Source organism: Monodon monoceros, unplaced genomic scaffold (assembly GCF_005190385.1).
Source record: "Monodon monoceros isolate NGI ecotype Baffin Bay Population unplaced genomic scaffold, NGI_Narwhal_1 Contig2617_ctg1, whole genome shotgun sequence".
NCBI lineage: Eukaryota > Metazoa > Chordata > Mammalia > Artiodactyla > Monodontidae > Monodon > Monodon monoceros.
In genome coordinates, this window is record NW_021698530.1 from 327029 (window position 1) to 341846 (window position 14818).

General features: G+C 40.1%; 1 protein-coding gene across 1 annotated transcript in view; it reads left to right on the forward strand.

The window, feature by feature from the left end:
* Positions 1–14818, forward strand: part of FMN2 (formin 2) — a 328287-nt gene that overhangs the window by 186334 nt on the left and 127135 nt on the right. The window contains exon 9 of the mRNA XM_029226181.1: positions 5884–5971. Coding sequence (XP_029082014.1) covers positions 5884–5971 — 88 coding nt within the window. The remainder of the gene's footprint in view (positions 1–5883; positions 5972–14818) is intronic.

The following is a 14818-nucleotide window of genomic DNA, read 5'->3' on the forward strand; positions in this document are numbered from 1 at the left end:
ATATATATATATATATATAAAATGGAATACTACTCAGCCATAAAAAAGAATGAAATAATGCCATTTGCAGCAACATGAATGGACTTGGAGGGCATTATGCTAGGTGAAATAAATCAGACAGGGAAAGACAAATACTGTATGATATCACTTATATGTGGAATCTAAGAAGCACAAGAAACTAGTGAATATAATAAAAAAGAAGCAGACTCACAGATATAGAGAACATACTAATGATTACCAGTGGGCAGAGGGAAGGGGAGAGGGTCAATAAAGGGGTAAGGGAATAAGAGGTACAAACTATAGGTATGAAATAAGCTACAAGGATATATTATACAACATGGGGAATATAGCCAATATTTTATAGTGACTACAAATGGAGCATAACCTTTAAAAATTGGGAATCACTGTATTATACACCTGTAACTTATATAATATTGAATAGCAACTATACTTCAATAAAAACAAATTAAAAAATAAAATAAACACACACATATATATATGTGTATATATTTTATATATATAATATATACAGAGAGAGAAAAATTGTTATTGTTGTATATAAACCTCCTGGTTACCACAACCCAAAAATCTATACTAGATAACACACAAAAAATGAGAAAGATATCCAAACATAAGATAGTTATCACATCACAAGGGAAGTGAACAAAGAAAGAAAGGTACAAAAAAGAATTATAAAAACAATAAGGGAGACTGGGATTGACATATACACTACTATGTATGAAATAGATAAGTAATGAGAACCTACTGTATAGCACAGGGAACTCTACTCAATACTCTGTGGTGACGTAAATGGGAAGGAAATCCAAAAAAGAGGGGGTATGTGTATATGTATAGCTGATTCACTTTGCTGTATAGCAGAAACTAATACAACATTGTAAAGCAACTATAGTCCAATGAAAATTAATTAAAAAAACAATGAACAAAATGGCAATAAGTACATATCTATCAATAATTACTTTAAATGTACATGGACTAAGTGCTCCAATCAAAAGACATAGATTGGCTGAGTGGATATACAAACTGGACCCATATATATGTTACCTACAAGAGACTCACTTCAGATCTAAAGACACACACAGCCTGAAAGTGAGGGGAGTAACAAGTATTCTGTACAAATGGAAATGAAAAGAAAGCTGGGATACTAATACTTATACGAGACAAAATGGACTAAAATGAAGACTGTAACAATAGATAAAGAATGACATTAAATAGTGATCAAGGGATCAATCCAAGAAGTTACAACAATTGTAAGTGTATATGCACCCAACGTAGGTCCATGTAAATACATGAAGAAAATATTAACAGACAAAAAGGGAGAAATTGACAGTAAATAACAGCAGACTTTATAGCCATTCTGACAGGTGTGAGATGTTATCTTATTGTGGTTTTGATTTGCATTTCCCTAATGATTAGTGATGTTGAGCATTTTTCATGTGTCTGGGTGCCATCTGTATGTCTTCTTTGGAAAAATGTCTATTCTGGTCTTTTGCCCATGTTTTTTTTTTTTTTTTTGCCCATGTTTTAATCAGGTTGTTTGGTTGGTGTTTTTTGTTTTGTTTTTAAATAAATTTATTTATGTATTTTTGGCTGTGTTGGGTTTTTGTTGCTGCACATGGGCTTTCTCTAGTTGAGGCAGCTCTCTACTCTTCATTGTGGTGTGCGGGCTTCTCATTGCCATGGCTTCTCTTTTTGTGGAGCATGGGCTGTAGGTGTGCAAGCTTCAGTAGTTGTGGCTCACGGGCTCAGTAGTTGTGGCTTGTGGACTCTAAAGCTCAGGCTCAGTTGTTGCTGTGCATGGGCTTAGTGCTCCATGGCATGTGGGATCTTCCCAGGCCAGGGCTTGAACCTATGTCTCCAGCATTGGCAGATGGATTCTTAACCACTGCGCCACCAGGGAAGTCCCTTGTTTTTTGTTTTTTATTGTTGAGTTGTATGAGTTCTTTGTATATTTTGGATATTAACTCCTTATCAGATACATTGTTTGGATATATCTTCATCCATTCAATTAGGCTGCCTTTTGTTGTTGTTGTTGTTCTTAGTTTCCTTCACTGTGAAAAAGGTTTTTAGTTTGACGTAGTCCCATTTGTTTAGTTTTGCTTTTGCTTTTCTTACCTGAGGTGACATATTCAAAAAAATATTGCTAAGACTGATGTCAAAGAGCATATTGCCTGTGTTTTCTTATAGTTTTATGGTTTCCAGTCTTATATTTATGTCTTTATCCATTTGAGTTTCCTTTTGAATATGGTGTGAGAAAGTAATCCACTTTGATTCTTTTACGTGTAGCTGTTCAGTTTTCCCAACATCATTTATTGAAGAGACTGTCTTTTCTCCACTGTATATTTTTGCCTCCTTTGTTGTAGATGAATTTGACCATATAAACTCAGGTTTATCTTTGGATTCTCTATTCTGTTCCATGGATCTGTGTGTCTGTTTTTTTATTCCAGTACAATACTGTTTTGATTATGGTAGCTTTGTTGTGTAGCTTGAAATCAAGGAGTGTGATACCTCCAGCTTTGTTCTTTCTAGAGATGTTTTTGGCTATTTGGAATCTTTTGTGTTTCTATGCAGATTTAGGCTTATTTATTCTATTTCTGTGAAAAATGCCTGTAGCATTTTGACATGGATTGCACTGAATCTGTAGATTGCCTTCTGAAATATTCAAATTTGCTAAATCTGTATTTTCTGCTTTTCATCTAAGCGTTTTAAGATCATTTTGTAAGAGTCAACTCCTTCATCTCCATTATATATATAGTCACTGGATTCTTAAAATGTTATAGTTTGATAGCTTCAAGTTCTTGTTATTCAGTGTATTAAAGAGAGAGGGGGGAGAGAGAGAGAGAGAGAGAGAGAGAGAAGTGATGATGGTGGTTTCTTTATATTAGGTTGAATAACTCTGGGGAACTGTGGAGGAACTGATCCTTTTAGACATGTGTTCTCTCCTGTATGTATGCTTTTTGGAAGGTGATCAATAATTATTATTCCTGTCTATAATCTTTGGCATTTAAATGTAACATACAGTTTATAGTCAAGTTCATTTTAATTATAAGAGGAAAAGCAAGTTTCAGGTATGAACTGTGAAACATTCTGTGAAGAGGCTATGTGACCTACCCTTATTTATGAGCCTCTCAGGTTTAAAAGGCAAGGGAGTGACATGCAAATAGCGGCACTTTTAGAGATAATACTGGAGAATGGATGGGAAGACATGAGAATCGTTGTTTATTCTATAATCACCTGGAAGGCTTTTTAAAATGCTGATTGAGTCTTTCTTTGCCTAGATCTTCTGACTAACAGCTTTCTGACAGGGATTTTGCATCTTTAATAAGTTCCCAGGTGATTATGGTGCCCTCTCTTGCAGGAAATACACCTTGGGAACCACTGGACTATAACTGGGAAGTCTGGTTAGGATCCTTTGCATTGATCTCTGCAAGTTATAATACAGAAGTAAATGCTGACAGTAGATTTAGGGAGGAAGAGGTAGATTTCAAGGATAGAGCAGACTTACAACTGACAGGACTTGTCAGACCAGAACATGCAGGTGAAGGAGGGGGGGGGGTGGATCTAGAATGATTTCTGGATTTCTAACTTTGATGGTGGACTGAAAATGGTGGTGCATGATCTCAACATATGGAATAAAAGAGGAGAAGCTGAGTAGGTTTTTGGGGTGGGCTTGATGACAAGTTTGGTATTAGACATGTCAGATGGAGGTTTATGTGGGTAATTGAAGTGGAGATATTTGTTAGAAAAATAGGATACTGCTGAGGTTAAGATGCTGTTAAAAGAACACAGTTATATAAGTGCAGGCATACATGTTGATGGAGGAGAAAATACAGGTCATACATTGAAGAGAATATGGAGCTGAGAGCAGAACTCTGGGATATGCCAATATTTAATGTGAAATCAGAATAGTTCACCTTAAAAAAGCCTGAGCCAGACTGGCAGGAATCCTGGAGTACAGAGTGTCAACTTTAAAAATAAAATGGCCAGTTATCTCAGCAGCATGAGTTTATTTGGTAATAACCAGGGGAATCGTAATTGGGGAAATAAATTCAAGCTTTTGACCACAGGGAAATGCGGAGAACAAAGGGCAGGAGCTTTTATAGAGAAAAGGGGCAGTGGGCAGGGCTCTCCTCTATAAAAGTTCATTGGAGGAAAGTGGGAGTTCAGGTTTCTCATTGGCTGAGCTGCGACATTTTCCATTGGCCGAGCTTGTTGCTGGGCGGGAAGAACATCTCCCTTCCTCCTGCCGGGGAAGTAGAGACCCCTTCCCGTTGGAGGTGCGAGGACCCTCTCTTCCCGTTTGGGTGATTGACCCCCAGTGGTAGGCGTGAGAGCTCCCTGTGCAGGCCTTCCAGACGCCAGTTTTAATTGAGGGTTAGAAATTAATTTTCACCAGAATTTTTATAAGGGCGTAATAAACATGTCAGCACAGCAGGAAGGTCAGACGACATATGGATGCAGACGTGCTCATTGTAATTAGGAACCGGCGGGGGTGGTGTGGGGGGAGATAGGAAACCTTAGGAAAAGCAGTTTTTTCAGCGTAGCACAGATGAGACCCAGATTCTATTTATTTGAAGTTAGAAACATTTTTAGAACAGAATACATGCCTTCTGCTTTTCTGAAATTAAGTTTCTATTTTTTCACCTCGGAAGAGGAAATTGTTATTGATAAAAATAGTTTAGGTATGAATGGATTCAAATTCAAGTTCTAAGCTGAATTAAATAAAATGTTTAAAGAGCAAACTGAGCATCAGTTTCTATGTCTTTCCTATTAGGAGGCGCTGCTTCTTGTGGGGTGTTAATGTCCCTTTCCTCAGGAAGCTTTCAGAAATGACTGTGGGGTTTTTGCGGTTGGTTCTCCTGGAAGGGATTTGTCTTTTTCTCCACCCGTTTCCCTGATAGGGAACCAAGAATGCTATTATTCCTGTTGAGAATATTATCTTACACTGTGATTTGTTTGACAGCTGGGCATGATTATTTTATTAGTTTCCTAATTGATCAACTTAGGGCAGCTGTCACTTCTGGAATTTGACCTTAACATTTTTCTTTTCCTCCAGTGTTTTTCTAAGCAAATTTATAACAGAATGCTGAGAGTAAGTAGAAATTGCTGCTCTACGTAAGATCAGTTATCTGAGATAATAGTGTCATAAGCAGGATTTATCAGTGATGTGTTATAGTCTAGAAAACATAATTTAAACCTACCTACATCTGTGTTAGGAAATTTCTCATGGGTTGTGTGGATTGACTCTTCCGGACTCTCTGGAAGGATTTGAGATTGAGCTAACACAGCCCATTAGATTTGATGATTGTATCACAATTAATTAGTTGGAAAGTTCCTCCCAAAATGTGGGCCAAATGCAAAATGAGAGCAAATGCCAGTAAAATAGTGAGCTTTCTAAAAAACCTTCATAAAAGCACATTTTCTATTTTGTGGTCAAACTAATCTGATCTAACAGATTCTCTGCGTACTTTTATTTTTCCCTTTACTTATTGGTCAGTGTTTCAAGGTTCTGCATTTAAAAACAAAGAACACTTTTAAAATCTCAGGCTGCAAATGATCAGGTGTGTAACTGTTATTTTACAGAGACCAAACTAACTTCCTAGATGGTTAGAAATTTCAGTGATGGCAGATCAGGCTCTTACAAGGCAGGTAAAGAGCCTGATGCTGAGGCTGCTGGTGAACAACAGGGCAAAGGCAGGGCTTTTGAAGACGGGAGATACAAAACCCAAAAGCTTGTTCATATCAGTTCTGGTACTTTAACTGTTCTAAGTTATTTGTTCTTCATTTAGGATAAAAATAACATGCTATTAAGCCTATCACTGAGTTCAAATAATATTTCTCCCGTTTCCTTTCTTTCTTGAACAGGTTGTCAAGTTACTAAGCAACAAAAGGTCACAAGCAGTTGGAATATTGATGTCTAGCCTTCACTTAGATATGAAAGATATACAACATGGTAAGTGAAAAATAAAAATTCAGCTTTTGAATACTCAAATTTGGGCCAAAGGATGTGCTGCTTAGTGGTAAAATTATTTCATACTTAGACTCTCTGTGTAGATTGAGATGAGTATGTTTCCTGTAACTGCTACCAAACTTTCTACCATGATTGTTTCTGGAAAGGTTACGAGTAATTTGGCTTCTGTGTTATTTCTGTATCTTGCTAAGAGCATGATTCTCATGTGACATGTTTAGTGTGCATTAGCAAATATTTAATTTTTGACTCATGAGAAATACTAGTCCCACTGTGCTCTGTACCTGATTTGACTTCTCTTTGCCATGTCCAAAGAGGGACTGGTGAACACTGGTGAGATCCAGATGTGGGCCGTGCCTCAGCCCCTGATGATACCTGGGGAGGATGGTCCACAGGAGAGGAAAATATGCTGAGAGTGAATCTCAGATGTTTGCTGAGCTAACATAAAGAAGAGGAAGTAAACCTAAGATTTTCTAATAGATCAGCTAAAACCAGTGTACAAGTTACATGAAAGCTTGTTTTGATTGTTGTTGTTTTTAAAATGTCCTTATGATTAGAGACGTGGAAGAGTAGACTGGATTACCGTGTATAGTGATTAAATGAAAACTCAAAACTGTTGAAGAGGCTGCATGACCACTTGTCTCAGTGCCTTTAAAGCATTGAGTAAGTGATGGGACGTATTCTCTTCATCCTCCTGTTCCGAGAGGCTGTGAGATGCTGAAAGAATCACTCAAGCAGCTTTATTATGTGTAACTTTTTAGGCTGGACAACTGGTCCCTCTTTTTTCAGTTCCTTGGGATGACGAGTGTGTAACCGCCAGGCTTCTCTCCACATACGGGGACCGAATTATTTTTGTAATAAGCATCAAAGATAATTGCAAGTTATTCTTACCTGTTTATGTTATTGTTGGTGATCCAGATGCATGGAAGCAGTAATAGCATGATATTTTGTTATTCTTTATGGTGTTATTTTATCTTTAACCAGGCTTATAAAATATTTTCTATATTTGGAAAAAGGGTGATTTTTACCATTTTTAAAATGGCTTTCATGTCAGTATTTTAATACTTTACTATTGACAGGTATCCCTATGCTATATTGTCCTATCACGCTTGTGCTGAAAGATATTGCCCGAAGGCGAATAGAGGAATTAAATTTATATTCAAAATGTCTCATAAGCTGTTCAGAGCCTTAGAATAGATTTAAAGCAGATTAAATTATCCAATGGAATGCCAGTTTACCTGTTAACAAAATATGGTTTAAAAATCATGAAAACATTTACCTGGCTTTCCAGCTTACCCCCGTATGAATGTGGCTTCTATTTGGTCGGCTTAAAATAATGTGTGGAATAATTCATAAATAGCACAAGCTTGTCCTGCCCTGTCAATCCGTGAGTAGCACAATCACAATTTAAATTTTTATTAAGCTGCTTTGGTGGTGAGGAGGCTTTCTCAAGTGGAAGCATTGGGGGTCGTTGTCATAGAACAGGATGCCAAGGCCGGCAACAAGAAACATTTGCTTTTCTAAAGCTGGCAGATGTAGCCCAGTCAAGCCATGGAATTAAATCTGAAATTAATGCTATGGTCCTTTCCTTCAATCGGATATTGCCTTGGTTGAGTTAGTAATGAGAACTTTCTGAGCAAAGGAGTCGACTAACGTATGTGTGTGTGTGTGTGTGTGTGTGTGTGTGTGTGTGCGCGCCTTTCGGTGCCAGAAGCCCGAGTCTGCTGTGTGTTGTCGAGATTGAGGTGTCCGTGAGCAAATCACTTGTGGCCTCCATAGTAAAACTGACTTCTGTCAGGATGTGCCTCCACTGAGAAGTCCACGGAAGTGTAAACATCAATTGGTTTGGATGTGGAAGTGGCCACAGGATGTAACCAGACCTCCGGGGTCACCTTATACAAGAGCAAACTAAGCTCTTTCAGTGGTTGTGTCTTTTGCTCAATGTCACGCAGCTTGTTTTATTTTATTTTATTTTTTTCATTGTGGTCTTCCGAGTCTTTATTAAGTTAAGGTTTCTTTGAATACCTAGTTTACTGAGAATTTTTTTGTTTTTGTTTTTTAAACATCTTTATTGGAGTATAATTGCTTTACAATGGTGTGCTAGTTTCTGCTTTATAACAAAGTGAATCAGCTATATGTATACATATATCCCCATATCCCCTCCCTCTTGCGTCTCCCTCCCACCTTCCCTATCCCACCCCTCTAGGTGGTCACAAAGCACCGGGCTGATCTCCTTGTGCTATGCGGCTGCTTCCCACTAGCCATCTATTTTGCGTTTGGTAGTGTATATAGCGCAGCTTGTTAATAGGACAGACTGACCTGCCCTCAGCCCTCCTAACTACTCCTCCTCTCCCATCCACACATGCTGCTCCTTGAAGACTGTGCTTTTCCTACAACCAGCACTGGCATCTCAAAAACAAAGCATGTGTAAGATGGTAAAAAACTGCAGGGATTTTCTTCTCTGTCTTCTTCCCTGTCAGATAACTCTAGGAAAGCTTAGAGCTGAGTTTCCTTTGTAATGTTTCTATTGTAAAGTGCCGCATTGGAGTAATTAGGATGGGAGGTTTGGGTCATAGGTGCCAAAGGTCTGATCCTCCTCTTGTCACCGTATCTGTGTGTGTGTGTGTGTGTGTATGTGGCGCTTATGATGGAGGCCTGAGCTGCTGTGATGCAGTTGTGAACGTGCCTGGTAAACTCTAAATTATCCTGCATATTGTAACAATTTTTAGATGGGAAGAGTGAAAATGGTGTGCACTTCTGAAAACTCCCACTCCAAGGGTTTAGAATAATTTAAACTCTAGGATGAAGGTACTTTTCAGAGATTTGCCCTAGTCTGTGCTGGGGGTCTGAGCAAATCTGGGTTTAGGATCTCCTTAAATCAGGCTCCAGAGGCCCCATCAGGCAGGGCTAACTGTCCATCACTGCAGGAGTTGATTTCCCTGTGTGTAGCCGTTCAAGTCCCAGTTTATTGTCAGGAGGGTCTAGAATCTGTACTTTGGGTGGGCCCTGAGCTTTTGTATTCAGCCCCGGGCCCCAGAAACTGTCAGCACGAAGTTCAGATTTGTTGGGTCAGGCAGGGCAAAGGCAGGCTCTGAGCGAGCTCCTCTCTCAGGGCTTTCTCTTGCCTTTTGATTAGAATCCTAATTCCTATCTCGTCAGCTCTTTGAAGACTTTAAGATATTTTACAAATATATTTTATCCAGCATTTGTATTTGTTCTCAACAGGAGGATTCCTTTAAATATTCTAGTATTATTCCCAGAAATTGGTATTATGAGAGTATCTACAGATTTGTAGTTTAGTGAAAATAAATTGAATTTTCTGTATAACTTTTGACCCCTAAGGAGTCAGTGTGGTCTTCGCAACTCTGAGGTCCATTTTGGTAGATCATAGTAGCTGTAAAGGAATTCTGAATTTCATAAGGCTCAGCTTCCCCCCCCCACCACCCATCTCCAGTCTCACTACTGGGTAGAAGATCCACGTGGCTCATCATCCAGACTGGGATACTTTTGAGAGTGGAAGGGGTGCTATTAATAATACTGCCTGGACAACAAGTGCTAAGTGGACATTTTGCAGGCACACAAATAGTAAGGTGACCCTGCCACCAGATCAAGCGAAGCAGTTTCTGATCTAATTCTCTCTTGTTTAGATATTTATTAAACCCTGGCCAGTAGGGTTACTGTAACCCTGAGGTTGTCTAGCTTTCGGTGGTGGGAGGTCCTCTCACCAATATCTTGCCTGAAAGGTTTGCTCTGCACCGATACAGACCCATCACAGAGGGAGCGATCTTTTGCCCTCGGTATGCCGGAGACGCTGGAAATCCAGCGCAGCCAGGGCCGCAACCAGGGCTTTTCGGGATAAAGCCTTGGGTGGCCTCCTTAAGGACCCCAGCTGTAGACTCACTCTGCGGGGTGTCTCGTGCTCAGCCTGTGGACGGAGGTGGCTGGGGCATGTCTAAGAGATTTCAGGTAATCCACAGACCTTGTATACCCTTAGTTTCACGTATTCGTGTACAAATGTGCAAGCCTCATCTATCAGAGGGCTGAGGACCTTGCAGAAGCTGCCTCTGGAGTGTGGCCTTCTTACAGGCCACAGGGGCACCACCACCACCCTGAGGGGCAGGTGCCCCAAGTACTGAACCCTTAATTGGCTCACGTACCCTGTTACATTCCCTTGGTACACGTATGTCAACATCGATTACAGATACAGTAGCAAGGGACACCTAAGAAAGTGTTTCATGGCCCCACCCGTGGAAACAAGTGTCACTGTCCACCCAGGAGTAGCTGCCCCAGGCTGATAAGGCCCAGGTTTCTTCCCTCTTTTGAATGTCTGTCCTGTTTAAAGCCTGCTGGTACTGTGAGCCAAGGGCAGTGAATACTAAATTGTGTCCTTGTTGAAATTTCTATCCCGTTCAAACGCGATTTATCAAAATTATGTGACTTGAAATTAAAGGGGTGAATTAAGTAAAACTAACTAGTATTCTGTTAGAAATATAGTTGATAAGGTAAATGAGACCATGGTTGTTTTTATTTTTGGTCTCTAAGCCTAATGATTGCTTTCAAGCACTTTAAAAAAAATTTTTTTTAAAAATGTAGTTAAGGGGCTTCCTTGGTGGTGCAGTGGTTGAGAGTCCGCCTGCCGATGCGGGGGACAGGGGTTTGTGCCCCGGTCCGGGAGGATCCCGCGTGCTGCGGAGCGGCTGGGTCCGTGAGCCATGGCCGCTGGGCCTGCGCGTCTGGAGCCTGTGCTCCGCGATGGGAGAGGCCACAACAGTGAGAGGCCCACGTACCGCAAAAAATAAATAAATAAATAAATGTAGTTAAGGATACTTTACAAGGACAATAACATGTTTTAGATTTAAATCAGAAATTCCAGTGACGTCTGTCTGTCTCTCACCCCTCATTGGAACCGCATCATGTTGCTCATCTTTTGCTCTTCGGTCACTGGCTCAAAGGGGCTCAGAGCTGAGAAGCCTCTTCCTGATAACTGTATAGGAAGGAATTACTTAAGGCAGCAGGTGCTTAGAAAGATAATTGCTCTTGACAAGCAGGATACACATTCTGAAACCTTTCTATCAGGATCCAAAGAGACGTACTCAGTATTGGTTTGAATTTTACCCTCACCCCCTCCCCCGATTATTACTGATAGTTGTGTAAAATGGTCCAGAGGAAGGTAAATTTCCATGTTGCAGTGAAGGGAATTGAGGCTTATAGATCAAGTGTGTCCGTGACTTCCCCTTAATAAGGGCATCTGTCCCCCTTACTCCGAGTTCATGTTAGCTTGTTTCAGAGTGAGGACCTGTGTTATCTAATAATATGCAAAAACAGAACTGGCAGGAGTACATAACACTTTTTCCTACCAATATGGAGTTTTAAAACTTAGCACAATATAAATTTAGCAAATTTGGTTTCTTGCTTTAAGTGTCATTTTATACAAATTCCCTTGTTTGCTTATTGACTCTGTTCCTTAGAGAAATGAAGTTGTGGATTTTTTTTCACATCTGTGAATTGAGTAAAAATATTTTAAAGAAAATTATTAATTAGTGGAGTTGCTTGTTCTTGATTGAACCAAACAAAATTTTTATAGAAAAAGCAATCTGGGCTAAGGTTATCAAATAACTGAAGCATATTGTGATTATTGTAAGTCTGGTGGTACATAGAGGTGGAACTTTCTGTGTCTCTCTTTTAGGTACCGGTTGCTCAGAGAGTACGTAGGGAACTACAGGATATCCCCCTAGTGTGGTCCTTGGGGGTGCCTGCTTTCATTCAGACTCACTGTCTAAGCATATTATTTCTTCTCAGTGTCTTTGCTTCCCTCGGCTTCCGCCTACTTTCTAGTGTAGTCTAGCAACGATGAGGGCGTGAGTTCTGGGGCCAGGCTCCCTGGATTCTGTTATGGACTGAATGTTCATGCCCCAACCCTTCCCACCCCACCCCCATTCCTGCATTGAAGTCCTAACCTCAAATGTGATGGTGTTTAGTGGGGACTTTGGGACATAATCAGGTTTAGATGAGGTCAAGAGGGCAGAACCCCCATGATGGGATTAGCATCCTAATAAGAAAAGGAGGAGAGACCAGGACTCTGTGAGCCAGGAAGAAAATCTGCCCCAGTTCCAGTCTCCAGAACCTTGAGACCTGAATTCCTGTTGTTTAAGCCACCCAGTAAAAGACAGATTTGGATCTCAGCCCTGCCACTGGTTTGGTAAGTAAACCTGGGAAAATTTCTTCATCTCTGTTCCTCACTTTCCTCACTAGTAAAAAGGGCTATTAAATGAGTTATTTCCTCTAAACACGTGCATGCACGTTCACACACAAACACACACACAGATACACACACATTCATACATGCGTGCACATGAGCACACACACATAATCACTATTAGTTGTCCTCCCCTTCCTGGGATCCTTAGGGGATGAGGTGTGTTTTCAGGCTTTGGGAGTGTTTGAAACTCCAGATTGGCCACCCAGGGAGCCGGGAGGATGTGAAGGTCTTTTTCCTCCTTCGTGGCTCTGGGGGGTTCCACTACAAGCCTTGCCCAGGAGACAGCAGAGGGAGAAGAATGAAGGAGCTGTGCCCTGTGGTGGAATTCTCAAGTGAGAGGTAGGAGGCGAGAAATGGGGGTTCAGGTTCAGGGGGCAAGTAACCGCGGCAGATTCGATTGTTCTTAGCTTGGGTTTTCCATCAGTATTACTGAAATGCTGAGTTAATACTGGGCTATGTCCATTTCTCTTTTCTGAATGGAGACAAATATGAGAATTATGCATAATAGCAGCTCTTAGAAGTTAAGTGTGGCTGCATCTTTGGCTGGTGCTTTATCTGCAAGGAGAGCAGTTTGTTTGGGTCTTTAAAGGCCGGGGTCTCCTGTAACTTTGTGCTTTTTTATTATCGTCTCTGTGCTTTGTGTCACCCACATTCCACGTGCGTCGCTGGTGGGTCCTGGTGGCAGGGAAGATGGTGGAGGGAAGGAGTTAGGCTTTGGTGGTGAAATGAACCTTGGTGATGGACATGAGCAGAATCTAAGTACATGAACAGAGGCTTCTGTTTCCTGCTTTGACATACTATTTTCCTGAAAGGTGAGCTAGTTTCTAGCTTTGAGTGTAAAGTATAAGAACACTTAAAAATCCTGGAAATACCCTTTCTGAACTGTTGGAACTTTGTAGAATGTTTTGTGGTAACTCTTTCCCCAAATATTCTGGTAGCCTACTTGTGGAGCAGTTTTTTACCCCACTGCCTGCCACTGAATAATGTTTTTCTTATGAAATTTCTATCAAATAAGTTGTAGATTACAGACTCCAGGTTTCTTTTTTAATAGAATTTCTAATTTCTTTCTTGAAGATGCAAGCTTTTTCACTTGCCTATTAATTACCATAATGTTGACTGAAGAAAAATGCACAGCCTACAAGTTGCAAGTTAAGTTTTATTTGGGGACCTTACTGAGAACTAGAGCCTGGGAAACAGCCTCTCAGATACTCTGAGGAACTGTCTGAAGAGGTAAGGCAGGTGCCGGGGCACATAGGAGTTTTTGCTGGAAAAACAAAACAAAACAAAACAAAACATATGTAGTCAGACATGAAAATATTACTGCTAATCACAAAAAACAGACATCTCAAGTTAATGATTATAGTGCTTTTCTGTGTATGGGAAGATACCAGAGCCTGGGCTTATGGGGATCATTCCTTTGATGTGTGCCTCAGCTGTCTGGGCCAGTGTCCTATTTTTCTCCACCTCAAGTCCCCTGAGGTGCACCGCTGCGGGCAGCTGCAGTGGCTTATGGCCACATTCATTGTTCACTGGACTGGCCAGCAACATTTTCTGTCCACAATAAGAAAGGCTATTCATAATCCTTTGTTTATTTTTGTAATATTCTCAGAAGTTGGGTTCAGTGTGGCCAGTGTTGTTTTTTCCCAGTAGGTTTTCTAGTGCCTGGTTTCTTTATGAAACTCAAGTTTACAAGGTACACTTGGAAATTGCTTCATGCTTCTTTTATTTTTTTAACATTTAAGTGTTTTCTTCATATGGTGTATGGAATTTTAAGATCCATTTAGTGTAGTTATCAAGACATTAAAAACGTAGTCAATGCTGTTGGGTGGCTTAGTGAAGAGTTTTCATTGAAATGAAGTCACTAAGGGTCAGAAATTTGAGAAGAAAGTGGGCTCCACCCAGTGGGCTCCATGACTTTGTCATCGGTGTGACCTTGTCATTGATACGGCCTCGTTGGGGAGAAAAGTGCATGTGAGATATAGACACTTTTATTGAAACCTACTTTCAGAAATTTAATGTCAGAACATGTTTTTAATTGAATTATTTTTAAAAGATGCAAATGATCTCCTTTACTTGCTTATTGGCAATAGAACTTTTTATTTTCTCTTTAGTGGTTGCTTTAGTGTTTATAGCAGTTGTCTTTTTTTCTGATAAACTTTGCTTTTTAAAGTTTTTATTGAAATATAGTTGATTTACAATGTTGTGTTAGTTTCAACTCTACAGCAAAGTGATTCAGTTATACATATATACATTTTTAGGTTCTTTTCCATTATAGGTTATTATAAGGTACTGAGTATAGTTCCCTGTGCTGTACAGTAGGACCTTGTTGTTTATTTTATATACAGTGGTGTATATCTGCTAATCCCAAACTCCTAATTTATCCCTCCCCCCCTTCCCCTTTGGTGACCATAAGTTTGTTTTCTATGTCTGTGAGTCTGTTTCTGTTTTGTAAGTAGGTTCATTTGTACCATTCTTTCAGATTCCACATATAAGTGATATCATATGGTATTTGTCTTTCTCTGATTTACTTCACTTAGTATGATCATCTCCAGGTTCATCCATGTTGCTGAGAA